The sequence below is a fragment of the Salmo salar genome, chromosome 14 (genome assembly GCF_965601325.2).
Source record: "Salmo salar chromosome 14, fSalSal1, whole genome shotgun sequence".
Taxonomy (NCBI): Eukaryota; Metazoa; Chordata; class Actinopteri; order Salmoniformes; family Salmonidae; genus Salmo; species Salmo salar.
In genome coordinates, this window is record NC_138304.1 from 95,007,073 (window position 1) to 95,024,354 (window position 17,282).

Consider the following 17,282-nt stretch of genomic DNA (forward strand, 5'->3'; position numbering starts at 1 on the left):
CAGCTCACGCTCTCAAAGCTGCGGAAGTCAAGCTTTTGTGAAAGATATTCTACTTGGACTCATTAACATAATAGTCTCTTGCAGGTGGCTTGGAGTTTATACAGTAACAGCTCTAGCAATCTGCTTACTTGAAAAGCAGACTCATTTAAATAAAGTGCTAGTTAACGTTTTATCCTTAGTATCCTTTCAATCAGAGAACCAAGGAAAGGCATTCCAAGGAAAGACACTGTGCACATTGATGGTATGGCAACACCACAGTGAACTAGTCACATTATATACTTGGATGTCTCTGATCTGTTGATCAACAACATGTCTGCTTTGCAAAATTTATTAGCTTTTTCAGAAAAGTTTCCATAAAAAAAAACATCTCTTTACACAGGATGGCTTAATAAAAAGTACCGGTAACATAGAAACAATGAGATCTACTGAGAATAGCAGGGAAACAGTGCTGTTGTTTTAACAAGATGTTTGTAAAAGCTAGGAATGAAGAGGGGAGATATGTTATTGTCTGGGTATTTACTATATCTAGGGTCAGTAGTCCTGGCCAGGAAATACTCTGGACAGGTCACATGTTCAGGAAAAAACTCCAATAACAACTCAGAACATCTATATGATTGAAAACCTGTTGATATCCATTACATAGCTAGCGGTTGGTGACACCCTGTAGTGTATATATGACAGGTCAAACTAAAAAACAACACAACATACAAGGCAGGAGACATACAAGTTGTGCTCAATTAGTAATGGATACAGGGAGAAGCTGGTTGGCACAGTGAGGCCAGCGATGATATAAGTGAATATGGATATTCAACTTTTTTCTCTTATGATTAATAAAGACATTGAAAACTGTTAGTGGTCATAAAGAATGTACTTCTGCTTAGAATTGCTGAATTAGGGGAACTTTCCCAAAATCACCAAGTTTCCAGAAATTCTGTTTGGAACATCCACAGATTTCCTGCGTATCCCTCCTGATTCTGGGAATCTTTCAACCAGGATTTCTGAAAATCCTCGGTACACCAGTAGTGTACTCGAGGAGCAAATGCTCCCTTTCAAGTTCATCTGTTGTGAAAAATAAGCTTGGTAGTGTGGTAAGACACTTGTTAATAGATTGCTATATAACAAGAAAAGTGATTTTTGAGGCAGTTTTGAAAATACTACCATTGAACATGATGTCCTATACTTTATAAGACACACATGAAAATACCTTCCAAAGCATAATAATACCACCATATATAAATCCAATCTGCTTTTATACAAAAGGCACAATTCCCTCATAAATAATTTGTTTTACAGAACAAATTATTCCCTTTAAAATCTTTTAAAAAAACACACTGGTAGTGGATACATGACAGTTGACCATAACAAACACATGGTAAGCCATGCTGACGCCAATTCCAAAATACAAAAGGTATAAAAAGCCATTATATAAATATAAATATTTACAAAACAGGCACTCTGGGAAGGTGGACATTATGTTCTTCTCACACAAACAGGGAAGAGAAGGTGAGAAGGCCATTATATAGTGTACAGATCTGTTAAAGCATCAGACATCATTCAAGTGATGGTGTATATTCAAATATAGAAATCACATAAACAACATAGCATGCATAAAGAATAAAGAACATTTGGAATGGGAGTGCCATGTCAGTTCTATTCATTCTGTTTCTATTGCTAGAGAGAAGCAAGATCAAAGCAGAACAGCACAAAGCAGCTGTCTAATACTCCCAACGGGCACGTTTTATAATCAGAATGAAGATGAGGGTGATAGTGATGATGAGGAAGAGTTTGCAGGTAGTTTTTTGAAGGCTGGATTTGCTCTTGCTGGTATTATCAAACTAAGCATGTATATCTTATAGAATGAAATGACAGCTAAAGTTGGGAAATGTTGAAGGAATGAACAGAACCGATAAGACAGAGAGTAGCAAACACTTTGATGAATTAGGGATGGGTGCCTCAGTATTCACTTGTTTCCTGATGATTTCTGTTGATTGACTGGTCTTTTGTTTTCTCTTTTCTCTCTCTTTACCCCTCCACTTCTGTCTCTAGTGCCTTCTGGTCTTTGGGTTGGTTTCTTCTATCTCTCCATCTTCTCTCTCTGTATCTCCTCTCCTCTTCAATAAGCTCTCTCTCTAGTAGGGGCCCTTGACGGGAGGGCCCTTAGGGTTCCACTCTATTGGTTGGCTCATACAGTCAGAGGGGTTACACCGGCCCTCCCTGCCCTTCTGGCCCGGCTGTCCAGGGGTTCCTGAGACTCCAGGGACCCCCTGCTGACCCACGGGGCCGCTGGGGCCCATCTTGCCATAGCCTGGGGGGCCCGGGACACCTGGGGCGGGGGGATGAAGGGACAGAGAACATCACTGAAGCACTGGATACACAGTGATTATAAAAGAGCAGAGCAGTTGAAAGATCTAACTTAATGAAGCTTTGGCAGGATAGTGGAGAGTTAAATATTTCAACAGGCTGATGTGGCGTCTTACCTGGTGCTCCTGGGGGTCCACTGTCACCCATCTCCCCTACACCCTTGTCACCTTTCTCTCCCTTCAGACCTTGTGGACCTGCAGACACGACAGAGGACATCACTTGAGAGAGTAGCTAACCTTTATGTTACGCTAAGCTGACATCACTTGTCATAACTGTTTATGTTCCTATGTATTTATCATGACCGTGGTATTCAGGCCTTACGACAAAAGGAATCAAGTGAAGTCTAGACTCACCCTGTGGGCCCAGGACTCCTTGGCGGCCCTCTCTGCCTATCTGTCCTGGCTGACCCGGGGCCCCTGGACTCCCATTTCTACCTGGGTTACCATCCTTCCCTGGGGGGCCAGGACGACCGGGGGACGATACCTCTTGTGGCTGCTGCATACGAGACATGAAGTAGCCCATCCTCTCTGTAGGGGGATACAGTACAGCTCCAGTTGATAAACCACCTAATAATCAATAAAGCTGTTTCCATTCTCTGCCACTGGTCAATTAGGAAATACTGGCAGATGCAAAGTATTGGTGATAAACCTAAACAAAAATAAGACCATATTCTCACCATCAAATATCTTGATGACCTGCTGGCGAATGAAGTCCTTGATGTTGTCATAGTTGACCACAGGCTGTGGATTAGATAGAGAGAGAGAGAGAGAGAGAGAGAGAGAGAGAGAGAGAGAGAGAGAGAGAGAGAGAGAGAGAGACAGAGAGACAGAGAGAGAGAGACATAAGAGAAGACCTAACCACCACTTTTGGGTTTTAGTCTTTTGACCAAACTGTTGGTTTAGTGTTCCATTAGACATTGTGGAACAAACACGAACATAACTAGTAATCAATTCATAATCGATGCAATTCACCTTAGTAGCTAGGGTCTCACCTCGTTGCCTGGTATTCCTGGAGGTCCAGGGGACCCTGAAGGGCCTGGTGAGCCCGGGGTGCCCCTCTCTCCCCTGGGTCCCACTGGGCCCATCACTGGGGTATCAGCTTTGGAGGAGTACCCCCCTCCACCAGGGGGTCCGGGGCGACCTCGCTCCCCTGGGGTACCCCTCTGACCTGGGGCACCTGGCTCACCCTGAGAGAGAGAGAGAGCGGGAGAGAGAGTCAGAAAAGAGGAGAGAAGAAGAGAGAAGAGGGGTGAGAGGTAGTGTGTTAGTCAGACATCCAATCACTGAAGAGTACTGTTCGACCAGCGACAACAGTGTTTTACATTGAAGATTGAAAAGATGAACTCCTGCACAATAACACTCATGTATCTTCACCAATCCAACTTCAATCAAACTGTTTCCACCAACCCCTCAGGGGTGCTTGCTCATTCACCTCCTGTACTCCCTGTTCACTCATGACTACACGGCCAAGCACGACTCCAACACCATCATTCAATTTGCTGATGACACAACAATGGTAGGTCTGATCACCGACAACGACGAGACAGCCTATAGGGAGGGGGTCAGCGACCTGGCCATGTGGTGCCAGGACCACAACCTCTCGCTCAACGTGATCAAGACAAAGGAGATGATTGTGGACTACAGGAAAAAGGAGACAAAGCACATCCCCATTCTCATTGACGGGGCTGCAGTGGAACAGGTTGAAAGCTTCAAGTTCCTTGGTGTCCACATCACCAACAAACTAACATGGCCCAAGCACACCAAGACAGTCGTGACGAGGGCACGACAAAACCTATTCACCCTCAGGGGACTGAAAAGACTTGGCATGGGTCCTCAGATCTTCAAAAGGTTCTACAGCTGCACCATCGAGAGCATCCTGACTGGTTGCATCACTGCCTGGTGTGGCAACTGCTCGGCCTCCAACCACAAGGCACTACAGAGGGTAGTGCGAACAGCCCAGTACATCACTGGGGCCAAGCTTCCTGCCATCCAGGACCTCTATACCAGGCGGTGTCAGAGGAAGGCCCTACAAATTGTCAAAGACTCCAGCCACCCTAGTCATAGACTGTTCTTTCTGCTACTGCACGGCAAGTGGTACCAGAGCGCCAAGTCTCGGTCCAAGAGGCTTCTAAACAGCTTCTACCCCCAAGCCATAATACTCCTGAACAGCTAATCAAATGGCTACCCAGACTATTTGCAGTGCCCGCACATGGACTCTGTACCGGTACCCCCCTGTATATAGTCTCGCTTTTGTTACTTTACTGCTGCGCTTTAATTACTTATTACTTTTATCTCTCTGATTTGAACCTATTGCTGTCAGACCCTTGAAGGAGAGTCAACAAGGGGGCAGTGTCCACTTTAGATTGTAATCGGGCCCTACCCAGCCTCTAGCGTATTCCTTACTTACCTCCTTCTACACAATAAAAACACAGACACAGGATCGTATCCCAAATGGCACCCTATTCCCGATGTAGTGCACTACTTTTGACCGGGACCCATAGGGAATAGGGTGCCATGTGGGACGCACAGCCTCCCAGACTCAGTAAATACACTCTGTATGGAGCCTAGCCCACACATTGTAAACAACATCCTGAGACAGACGTGTGATTTATGTGAAACAAAGCTGGCCATTATGGAGGGCTAACGTTTACACGTCACCACCGGACACTGGACCCGACTGATGAAATAGAGAGCAGAAGTAGAGGAAGAAGAAGAAGAGATTCTCCTCTGTAATCTGTACTACTATAGTTAAAAGCCATGACAAAGCCTTCCTGTCACAATGACAAATCACCTCATCTCATGTCTCCGCTCCCACAGTAAAAAGCATTATCCAGGGGATAGAAAATAACTATATTTGTTACTGTAATGTATCTGATGTAGAGGACTACAGTTACTGTACTGTATCTAGTGTAGAGGACTTCAGTTACTGTACTGTATCTAGCGTAGAGGACTACAGTTACTGTACTGTATCTAGTGTAGAGGACTACAGTTACTGTATCTAGTGTAGAGGACTACAGTTACTGTACTGTATCTAGTGTAGAGGACTAAAGTTACTGTACTGTATCTGGTGTAGAGGACTACAGTTACTGTACTGTATCTAGCGTATAGGAATACAGTTACTGTATCTAGCGTAGAGGACAACAGTTACTGTTCTGTATCTAGCGTAGAGGACTACAGTTACTGTTCTGTATCTAGTGTAGAGGACTACAGTTACTGTACTTTATCTAGTGTAGAGGACTACAGTTACTGTACTGTATCTAGTGTAGAGGACTACAGTTACTGTATCTAGTGTAGAGGACTACAGTTACTGTATCTAGTGTAGAGGACTTCAGTTACTGTACTGTATCTAGTGTAGAGGACTACAGTTACTGTAATGTATCTAGCGTAGAGGACTACAGTAACTGTACTGTATCTGGTGTAGAGGACTACAGTTACTGTACTGTATCTAGTGTAGAGGACTACAGTTACTGTACTGTATCTGGTGTAGAGTACTACAGTTACTGTATCTAGCGTAGAGGACTACAGTTACTGTATCTAGTGTAGAGGACTACAGTTACTGTATCTAGTGTAGAGGACTACAGTTACTGTACTGTATCTAGTGTAGATGACTACAGTTACTGTATCTAGTGTAGAGGACTTCAGTTACTGTATCTAGTGTAGAGGACTACAGTTACTGTATCTAGTGTAGAGGACTACAGTTACTGTACTGTATCTAGTGTAGAGGACTACAGTTACTGTATCTAGTGTAGAGGACTACAGTTACTGTATCTAGTGTAGAGGACTACAGTTACTGTACTGTATCTAGTGTAGATGACTACAGTTACTGTATCTAGTGTAGAGGACTTCAGTTACTGTATCTAGTGTAGAGGACTTCAGTTACTGTACTGTATCTAGTGTAGAGGACTACAGTTACTGTACTGTATCTAGTGTAGAGGACTACAGTTACTGTATCTAGCGTAGAAAAATACAGTTACTGTACTGTATCTAGTGTAGAGGACTACAGTTACTGTACTGTATCTAGTGTAGAGGACTACAGTTACTGTATCTAGTGTAGAGGACTTCAGTTACTGTATCTGGTGTAGAGGACTTCAGTTACTGTACTGTATCTAGTGTAGAGGACTACAGTTACTGTAATGTATCTAGCGTAGAGGACTACAGTAACTGTACTGTATCTGGTGTAGAGGACTACAGTTACTGTACTGTATCTAGTGTAGAGGACTACAGTTACTGTACTGTATCTAGTGTAGAGGACTACAGTTACTGTATCTAGTGTAGAGGACTACAATTACTGTACTGTATCTAGTGTAGATGACTACAGTTACTGTATCTAGTGTAGAGGACTTCAGTTACTGTATCTGGTGTAGAGGACTTCAGTTACTGTACTGTATCAAGTGTAGAGGACTAGAGTTAATGTACTGTATCTAGCGTAGAGGACTACAGTTACTGTACTGTATCTGGTGTAGAGGACTACAGTTACTGTATTGTATCTAGCGTAGAGGACTACAGTAACTGTACTGTATCTGGTGTAGAGGACTACAGTTACTGTACTGTATCTAGTGTAGAGGACTACAGTTACTGTACTGTATCTAGTGTAGAGGACTACAGTTACTGTATCTAGTGTAGAGGACTACAGTTACTGTATCTAGTGTAGAGGACTACAGTTACTGTACTGTATCTAGTGTAGATGACTACAGTTACTGTATCTAGTGTAGAGGACTTCAGTTACTGTATCTGGTGTAGAGGACTTCAGTTACTGTACTGTATCAAGTGTAGAGGACTAGAGTTAATGTACTGTATCTAGCGTAGAGGACTACAGTTACTGTACTGTATCTGGTGTAGAGGACTACAGTTACTGTATTGTATCTAGTGTAGAGGACTACAGTTACTGTATCTAGTGTAGAGGACTACAGTTACTGTATCTAGCGTAGAGGACTACAGTTACTGTACTGTATCTAGTGTAGAGGACTACAGTTACTGTATCTAGTGTAGAGGACTACAGTTACTGTATCTAGTGTAGAGGACTACAGTTACTGTATCTAGTGTAGAGGACTACAGTTACTGTACTGTATCTAGCGTAGAGGACTACCGTTACTGTATCTAGTGTAGAGGACTTCAGTTACTGTATCTAGTGTAGAGGGCTTCAGTTACTGTACTGTATCTAGTGTAGAGGACTACAGTTACTGTACTGTATCTAGTGTAGAGGACTACAGTTACTGTATCTAGCGTAGAAAAATACAGTTACTGTACTGTATCTGGTGTAGAGGACTACAGTTACTGTATCTAGTGTAGAGGACTACAGTTACTGTACTGTATCTAGTGTAGAGGACTACAGTTACTGTACTGTATCTAGTGTAGAGGACTACAGTTACTGTACTTATCTGGTGTAGAGGACTACAGTTACTGTATCTAGTGTAGATGACTACAGTTACTGTATCTAGTGTAGAGGACTTCAGTTACTGTATCTGGTGTAGAGGACTTCAGTTACTGTACTGTATCAAGTGTAGAGGACTAGAGTTAATGTACTGTATCTAGCGTAGAGGACTACAGTTACTGTACTGTATCTGGTGTAGAGGACTACAGTTACTGTATTGTATCTAGTGTAGAGGACTACAGTTACTGTATCTAGTGTAGAGGACTACAGTTACTGTATCTAGCGTAGAGGACTACAGTTACTGTACTGTATCTAGTGTAGAGGACTACAGTTACTGTATCTAGTGTAGAGGACTACAGTTACTGTATCTAGTGTAGAGGACTACAGTTACTGTATCTAGTGTAGAGGACTACAGTTACTGTACTGTATCTAGCGTAGAGGACTACCGTTACTGTATCTAGTGTAGAGGACTACAGTTACTGTACTGTATCTAGTGTAGAGGACTTCAGTTACTGTACTGTATCTAGCGTAGAGGACTACAGTTACTGTACTGTATCTAGTGTAGAGGACTACAGTTACTGTACTGTATCTAGTGTAGAGGACTACAGTTACTGTACTGTATATAGTGTAGAGGACTACAGTTCCTGTACTGTATCTAGTGTAGAGGACTTCAGTTACTGTACTGTATCTAGCATAGAGGACTACAGTTACTGTATCTAGTGTAGAGGACTACAGTTACTGTATCTAGTGTAGAGGACTTCAGTTACTGTACTGTATCTAGTGTAGAGGACTACAGTTACTGTAATGTATCTAGCGTAGAGGACTACAGTAACTGTACTGTATCTGGTGTAGAGGACTACAGTTACTGTACTGTATCTAGTGTAGAGGACTACAGTTACTGTACTGTATCTGGTGTAGAGTACTACAGTTACTGTATCTAGCGTAGAGGACTACAGTTACTGTATCTAGTGTAGAGGACTACAGTTACTGTATCTAGTGTAGAGGACTACAGTTACTGTACTGTATCTAGTGTAGATGACTACAGTTACTGTATCTAGTGTAGAGGACTTCAGTTACTGTATCTAGTGTAGAGGACTACAGTTACTGTATCTAGTGTAGAGGACTACAGTTACTGTACTGTATCTAGTGTAGAGGACTACAGTTACTGTATCTAGTGTAGAGGACTACAGTTACTGTATCTAGTGTAGAGGACTACAGTTACTGTACTGTATCTAGTGTAGATGACTACAGTTACTGTATCTAGTGTAGAGGACTTCAGTTACTGTATCTAGTGTAGAGGACTTCAGTTACTGTACTGTATCTAGTGTAGAGGACTACAGTTACTGTACTGTATCTAGTGTAGAGGACTACAGTTACTGTATCTAGCGTAGAAAAATACAGTTACTGTACTGTATCTAGTGTAGAGGACTACAGTTACTGTACTGTATCTAGTGTAGAGGACTACAGTTACTGTATCTAGTGTAGAGGACTTCAGTTACTGTATCTGGTGTAGAGGACTTCAGTTACTGTACTGTATCTAGTGTAGAGGACTACAGTTACTGTAATGTATCTAGCGTAGAGGACTACAGTAACTGTACTGTATCTGGTGTAGAGGACTACAGTTACTGTACTGTATCTAGTGTAGAGGACTACAGTTACTGTACTGTATCTAGTGTAGAGGACTACAGTTACTGTATCTAGTGTAGAGGACTACAGTTACTGTACTGTATCTAGTGTAGATCACTACAGTTACTGTATCTAGTGTAGAGGACTTCAGTTACTGTATCTGGTGTAGAGGACTTCAGTTACTGTACTGTATCAAGTGTAGAGGACTAGAGTTAATGTACTGTATCTAGCGTAGAGGACTACAGTTACTGTACTGTATCTGGTGTAGAGGACTACAGTTACTGTATTGTATCTAGCGTAGAGGACTACAGTAACTGTACTGTATCTGGTGTAGAGGACTACAGTTACTGTACTGTATCTAGTGTAGAGGACTACAGTTACTGTACTGTATCTAGTGTAGAGGACTACAGTTACTGTATCTAGTGTAGAGGACTACAGTTACTGTATCTAGTGTAGAGGACTACAGTTACTGTACTGTATCTAGTGTAGATGACTACAGTTACTGTATCTAGTGTAGAGGACTTCAGTTACTGTATCTGGTGTAGAGGACTTCAGTTACTGTACTGTATCAAGTGTAGAGGACTAGAGTTAATGTACTGTATCTAGCGTAGAGGACTACAGTTACTGTACTGTATCTGGTGTAGAGGACTACAGTTACTGTATTGTATCTAGTGTAGAGGACTACAGTTACTGTATCTAGTGTAGAGGACTACAGTTACTGTATCTAGCGTAGAGGACTACAGTTACTGTACTGTATCTAGTGTAGAGGACTACAGTTACTGTATCTAGTGTAGAGGACTACAGTTACTGTATCTAGTGTAGAGGACTACAGTTACTGTATCTAGTGTAGAGGACTACAGTTACTGTACTGTATCTAGCGTAGAGGACTACCGTTACTGTATCTAGTGTAGAGGACTTCAGTTACTGTATCTAGTGTAGAGGACTTCAGTTACTGTACTGTATCTAGTGTAGAGGACTACAGTTACTGTACTGTATCTAGTGTAGAGGACTACAGTTACTGTATCTAGCGTAGAAAAATACAGTTACTGTACTGTATCTAGTGTAGAGGACTACAGTTACTGTACTGTATCTAGTGTAGAGGACTACAGTTACTGTATCTAGTGTAGAGGACTTCAGTTACTGTATCTGGTGTAGAGGACTACAGTTACTGTATCTAGTGTAGAGGACTTCAGTTACTGTATCTAGTGTAGAGGACTACAGTTACTGTACTGTATCTAGCGTAGAGGACTTCAGTTACTGTACTGTATCTAGTGTAGAGGACTACAGTTACTGTAATGTATCTAGCGTAGAGGACTACAGTAACTGTAGTGTATCTGGTGTAGAGGACTACAGTTACTGTACTGTATCTAGTGTAGAGGACTACAGTTACTGTACTGTATCTAGTGTAGAGGACTACAGTTACTGTATCTAGTGTAGAGGACTACAGTTACTGTACTGTATCTAGTGTAGATGACTACAGTTACTGTATCTAGTGTAGAGGACTTCAGTTACTGTATCTGGTGTAGAGGACTTCAGTTACTGTACTGTATCAAGTGTAGAGGACTAGAGTTAATGTACTGTATCTAGCGTAGAGGACTACAGTTACTGTACTGTATCTGGTGTAGAGGACTACAGTTACTGTATTGTATCTAGTGTAGAGGACTACAGTTACTGTATCTAGTGTAGAGGACTACAGTTACTGTATCTAGCGTAGAGGACTACAGTTACTGTACTGTATCTAGTGTAGAGGACTACAGTTACTGTATCTAGTGTAGAGGACTACAGTTACTGTATCTAGTGTAGAGGACTACAGTTACTGTATCTAGTGTAGAGGACTACAGTTACTGTACTGTATCTAGCGTAGAGGACTACCGTTACTGTATCTAGTGTAGAGGACTACAGTTACTGTACTGTATCTAGTGTAGAGGACTTCAGTTACTGTACTGTATCTAGCGTAGAGGACTACAGTTACTGTACTGTATCTAGTGTAGAGGACTACAGTTACTGTACTGTATCTAGTGTAGAGGACTACAGTTACTGTACTGTATATAGTGTAGAGGACTACAGTTCCTGTACTGTATCTAGTGTAGAGGACTTCAGTTACTGTACTGTATCTAGCGTAGAGGACTACAGTTACTGTATCTAGTGTAGAGGACTACAGTTACTGTATCTAGTGTAGAGGACTACAGTTACTGTACTGTATCTAGTGTAGAGGACTACAGTTACTGTATCTAGTGTAGAGGACTACAGTTACTGTGCTGTATCTAACGTAGAGGACTTCAGTTACTGTATCTAGTGTAGAGGACTACAGTTACTGTATCTAGTGTAGAGGACTACAGTTACTGTACTGTATCTAGTGTAGATGACTACAGTTACTGTATCTAGTGTAGAGGACTACAGATACTGTACTGTATCTAGTGTAGAGGACTACAGTTACTGTATCTAGTGTAGAGGACTACAGTTACTGTACTGTATCTAACGTAGAGGTCTTCAGTTACTGTATCTAGTGTAGAGGACTACAGTTACTGTACTGTATCTAGCGTAGAGGACTACAGTTACTGTACTGTATCTAGCGTAGAGGAATACAGTTACTGTACTGTATCTAGTGTAGAGGACTACAGTTACTGTATCTAGCGTAGAGGACTACAGTTACTGTATCTAGTGTAGAGGACTTCAGTTACTGTACTGTATCTGGTGTAGAGGACTACAGTTACTGTATCTAGTGTAGAGGACTACAGTTACTGTACTGTATCTAGTGTAGAGGACTACAGTTACTGTACTGTATCTGGTGTAGAGGACTACAGTTACTGTACTGTATCTGGTGTAGAGGACTACAGTTACTGTATCTAGCGTAGAGGACTACAGTTACTGTATCTAGTGTAGAGGACTGCAGTTACTGTATCTAGTGTAGAGGACTACAGTTACTGTACTGTATCTAGTGTAGAGGACTACAGTTACTGTATCTAGTGTAGAGGACTACAGTTACTGTGTCTAGTGTAGAGGACTTCAGTTACTGTATCTAGTGTAGAGGACTACAGTTACTGTATCTAGTGTAGAGGACTACAGTTACTGTACTGTATCTAGTGTAGAGGACTACAGTAACTGTACTGTATCTAGTTCAGAGGACTAAAGTTACTGTATCTAGTGTAGAGGACTACAGTTACTGTACTGTATCTAGCATAGAGGAATACAGTTACTGTACTGTATCTAGCGTAGAGGACTACAGTTACTGTACTGTATCTAGTGTAGAGGACTACAGTTACTGTACTGTATCTAGTGCAGAGGACTTCAGTTACTGTATCTAGCGTAGAGGACTACAGTTACTGTATCTAGTGCAGAGGACTACAGTTACTGTACTGTATCTAGTGTAGAGGACTACAGTTACTGTACTGTATCTAGTGTAGAGGACTACAGTTACTGTATCTAGTGTAGAGGACTACAGTTACTGTACTGTATCTGGTGTAGAGGACTACAGTTACTGTATCTAGTGTAGAGGACTACAGTTACTGTACTGTATCTAGTGCAGAGGACTACAGTTACTGTACTGTATCTAGTGTAGAGGACTACAGTTACTGTACTGTATCTAGTGTAGAGGACTACAGTTACTGTACTGTATCTGGTGTAGAGGACTACAGTTACTGTATCTAGTGTAGAGGACTACAGTTACTGTATCTAGTGTAGAGGACTACAGTTACTGTACTGTATCTAGTGTAGATGACTACAGTTACTGTATCTAGTGTAGAAGACTACAGTTACTGTACTGTATCTAGTGTAGAGGACTACAGTTACTGTATCTAGTGTAGAGGACTACAGTTACTGTACTGTATCTAACGTAGAGGACTTCAGTTACTGTATCTAGTGTAGAGGACTACAGTTACTGTACTGTATCTAGCGTAGAGGACTACAGTTACTGTACTGTATCTAGCGTAGAGGAATACAGTTACTGTACTGTATCTAGTGTAGAGGACTACAGTTACTGTATCTAGCGTAGAGGACTACAGTTACTGTATCTAGTGTAGAGGACTTCAGTTACTGTACTGTATCTGGTGTAGAGGAATACAGTAACTGTACTGTATCTAGTGTAGAGGACTACAGTTACTGTAGAGGACTAGCAGTTACTGTAGTCTAGCGTAGAGGACTACAGTTACTGTATCTAGTGTAGAGGACTTCAGTTACTGTACTGTATCTACTGTAGAGGAATACAGTAACTGTACTGTATCTAGTGTAGAGGACTACAGTTACTGTACTGTATCTAGTGTAGAGGACTACAGTTACTGTACTGTATCTAGTGTAGAGGACTACAGTTACTGTATCTAGCGTAGAGGACTACAGTTACTGTATCTAGTGTAGAGGACTACAGTTACTGTACTGTATCTAGTGTAGAGGACTACAGTAACTGTACTGTATCTGGTGTAGAGGACTACAGTTACTGTACTGTATCTAGTGTAGAGGACTACAGTTACTGTACTGTATCTGGTGTAGAGGACTACAGTTACTGTACTGTATCTGGTGTAGAGGACTACAGTTACTGTATCTAGCGTAGAGGACTACAGTTACTGTATCTAGTGTAGAGGACTGCAGTTACTGTATCTAGTGTAGAGGACTACAGTTACTGTACTGTATCTAGTGTAGAGGACTACAGTTACTGTATCTAGTGTAGAGGACTACAGTTACTGTGTCTAGTGTAGAGGACTTCAGTTACTGTATCTAGTGTAGAGGACTACAGTTACTGTATCTAGTGTAGAGGACTACAGTTACTGTACTGTATCTAGTGTAGAGGACTACAGTAACTGTACTGTATCTAGTTCAGAGGACTAAAGTTACTGTATCTAGTGTAGAGGACTACAGTTACTGTACTGTATCTAGCATAGAGGAATACAGTTCCTGTACTGTATCTAGCGTAGAGGACTACAGTTACTGTACTGTATCTGGTGTAGAGGACTACAGTTACTGTACTGTATCTAGTGCAGAGGACATCAGTTACTGTATCTAGCGTAGAGGACTACAGTTACTGTATCTAGTGCAGAGGACTACAGTTACTGTATCTAGTGCAGAGGACTACAGTTACTGTACTGTATCTGGTGTAGAGGACTACAGTTACTGTATCTAGTGTAGAGGACTACAGTTACTGTATCTAGTGTAGAGGACTACAGTTACTGTACTGTATCTAGTGTAGATGACTACAGTTACTGTATCTAGTGTAGAAGACTACAGTTACTGTACTGTATCTAGTGTAGAGGACTACAGTTACTGTATCTAGTGTAGAGGACTACAGTTACTGTACTGTATCTAACGTAGAGGACTTCAGTTACTGTATCTAGTGTAGAGGACTACAGTTACTGTACTGTATCTAGCGTAGAGGACTACAGTTACTGTACTGTATCTAGCGTAGAGGAATACAGTTACTGTACTGTATCTAGTGTAGAGGACTACAGTTACTCTATCTAGCGTAGAGGCCTACAGTTACTGTATCTAGTGTAGAGGACTTCAGTTACTGTACTGTATCTGGTGTAGAGGAATACAGTAACTGTACTGTATCTAGTGTAGAGGACTACAGTTACTGTATCTAGTGTAGAGGACTACAGTTACTCTATCTAGCGTAGAGGACTACAGTTACTGTATCTAGTGTAGAGGACTTCAGTTACTGTACTCTATCTACTGTAGAGGAATACAGTAACTGTACTGTATCTAGTGTAGAGGACTACAGTTACTGTACTGTATCTAGTGTAGAGGACTACAGTTACTGTACTGTATCTGGTGTAGAGGACTACAGTTACTGTATCTAGTGTAGATGACTACAGTTACTGTATCTAGTGTAGAAGACTACAGTTACTGTACTGTATCTAGCGTAGAGGACTACAGTTACTGTACTGTATCTAGTGTAGAGGACTACAGTTACTGTATCTAGTGTAGAGGACTACAGTTACTGTACTGTATCTAGTGTAGAGAGACTAAAGTTACTGTACTGTATCTGGTGTAGAGGACTACAGTTACTGTACTGTATCTAGTGTAGAGGACTACAGTTACTGTATCTAGTGTAGAGGACTACAGTTAATGTACTGTATCTAGTGTAGAGGACTACAGTTACTGTACTGTATCTAGTGCAGAGGACTACAGTTACTGTACTGTATCTAGCGCAGAGGACTACAGTTACTGTACTGTATCTAGTGTAGAGGACTACAGTTACTGTACTGTATCTAGTGCAGAGGACTACAGTTACTGTACTGTATCTAGTGTAGAGGACTACAGTTACTGTATCTAGTGCAGAGGACTACAGTTACTGTATCTAGTGTAGAGGACTACAGTTACTGTATCTAGTGTAGAGGACTACAGTTACTGTATCTAGTGTAGAGGACTACAGTTACTGTACTGTATCTAGCGTAGAGGACTACAGTTACTGTACTGTATCTAGTGCAGAGGACTACAGTTACTGTACTGTATCTAGTGTAGAGGACTACAGTTACTGTACTGTATCTAGTGTAGAGGACTACAGTTACTGTATCTAGTGTAGAGGACTACAGTTACTGGATCTAGTGTAGAGGACTACAGTTACTGTATCTAGTGTAGAGGACTACAGTTACTGTACTGTATCTAGTGTAGATGACTACAGTTACTTTATCTAGTGTAGAGGACTTCAGTTACTGTATCTAGTGTAGAGGACTACAGTTACTGTATCTAGTGTAGAGGACTACAGTTACTGTACTGTATCTAGTGTAGAGGACTACAGTTACTGTATCTAGTGTAGAGGACTACAGTTACTGTATCTAGTGTAGAGGACTACAGTTACTGTACTGTATCTAGTGTAGATGACTACAGTTACTGTATCTAGTGTAGAGGACTTCAGTTACTGTATCTAGTGTAGAGGACTTCAGTTACTGTACTGTATCTAGTGTAGAGGACTACAGTTACTGTACTGTATCTAGTGTAGAGGACTACAGTTACTGTATCTAGCGTAGAAAAATACAGTTACTGTACTGTATCTAGTGTAGAGGACTACAGTTACTGTACTGTATCTAGTGTAGAGGACTACAGTTACTGTATCTAGTGTAGAGGACTTCAGTTACTGTATCTGGTGTAGAGGACTACAGTTACTGTACTGTATCTAGTGTAGAGGACTACAGTTACTGTACATGTATCTAGCGTAGAGGACTACAGTAACTGCTGTATCTAGTGTAGAGGACTTCAGTTACTGTATCTGGTGTAGAGGACTTCAGTTACTGTACTGTATCTAGTGTAGAGGACTACAGTTACTGTAATGTATCTAGCGTAGAGGACTACAGTAACTGTACTGTATCTGGTGTAGAGGACTACAGTTACTGTACTGTATCTAGTGTAGAGGACTACAGTTACTGTACTGTATCTGGTGTAGAGGACTACAGTTACTGTACTGTATCTAGTGTAGAGGACTACAGTTACTGTACTGTATCTAGTGCAGAGGACTACAGTTACTGTACTGTATCTAGTGTAGAGGACTACAGTTACTGTACTGTATCTAGTGTAGAGGACTACAGTTACTGTATCTAGTGTAGAGGACTACAGTTACTGTACTGTATCTAGCGTATAGGAATACAGTTACTGTATCTAGCGTAGAGGACAACAGTTACTGTTCTGTATCTAGCGTAGAGGACTACAGTTACTGTACAGTATCTAGTGTAGAGGACTACAGTTACTGTACTGTATCTAGTGTAGAGGACTACAGTTACTGTACTGTATCTGGTGTAGAGGACTACAGTTACTGGATCTAGCGTAGAGGACTACAGTTACTGTATCTAGTGTAGAGGACTACAGTTACTGTATCTAGTGTAGAGGACTTCAGTTACTGTACTGTATCTAGTGTAGAGGACTACAGTTACTGTAATGTATCTAGCGTAGAGGACTATAGTAACTGTATCTAGTGTAGAGGACTACAGTTACTGTATCTAGTG

General features: G+C 41.4%; 1 protein-coding gene across 5 annotated transcripts in view; it reads right to left on the bottom strand.

Moving 5' to 3' along the window:
- Positions 1-312: 312 nt before the first annotated feature.
- col16a1 (collagen, type XVI, alpha 1) overlaps positions 313-17,282 on the bottom strand; it is a 164,258-nt gene continuing 147,288 nt past the window's right edge. For all 5 annotated transcript variants that reach the window (XM_045694917.2, XM_082961292.1, XM_082961290.1 and 2 more), the window contains 5 exons: positions 3,353-3,547; positions 3,038-3,101; positions 2,715-2,888; positions 2,478-2,555; positions 313-2,323 (listed from right to left, as the gene is read on the bottom strand). In XM_045694917.2, coding sequence (XP_045550873.1) covers positions 2,130-2,323; positions 2,478-2,555; positions 2,715-2,888; positions 3,038-3,101; positions 3,353-3,547 — 705 coding nt within the window. In that variant the 3' untranslated portion in view covers positions 313-2,129. The remainder of the gene's footprint in view (positions 2,324-2,477; positions 2,556-2,714; positions 2,889-3,037; positions 3,102-3,352; positions 3,548-17,282) is intronic.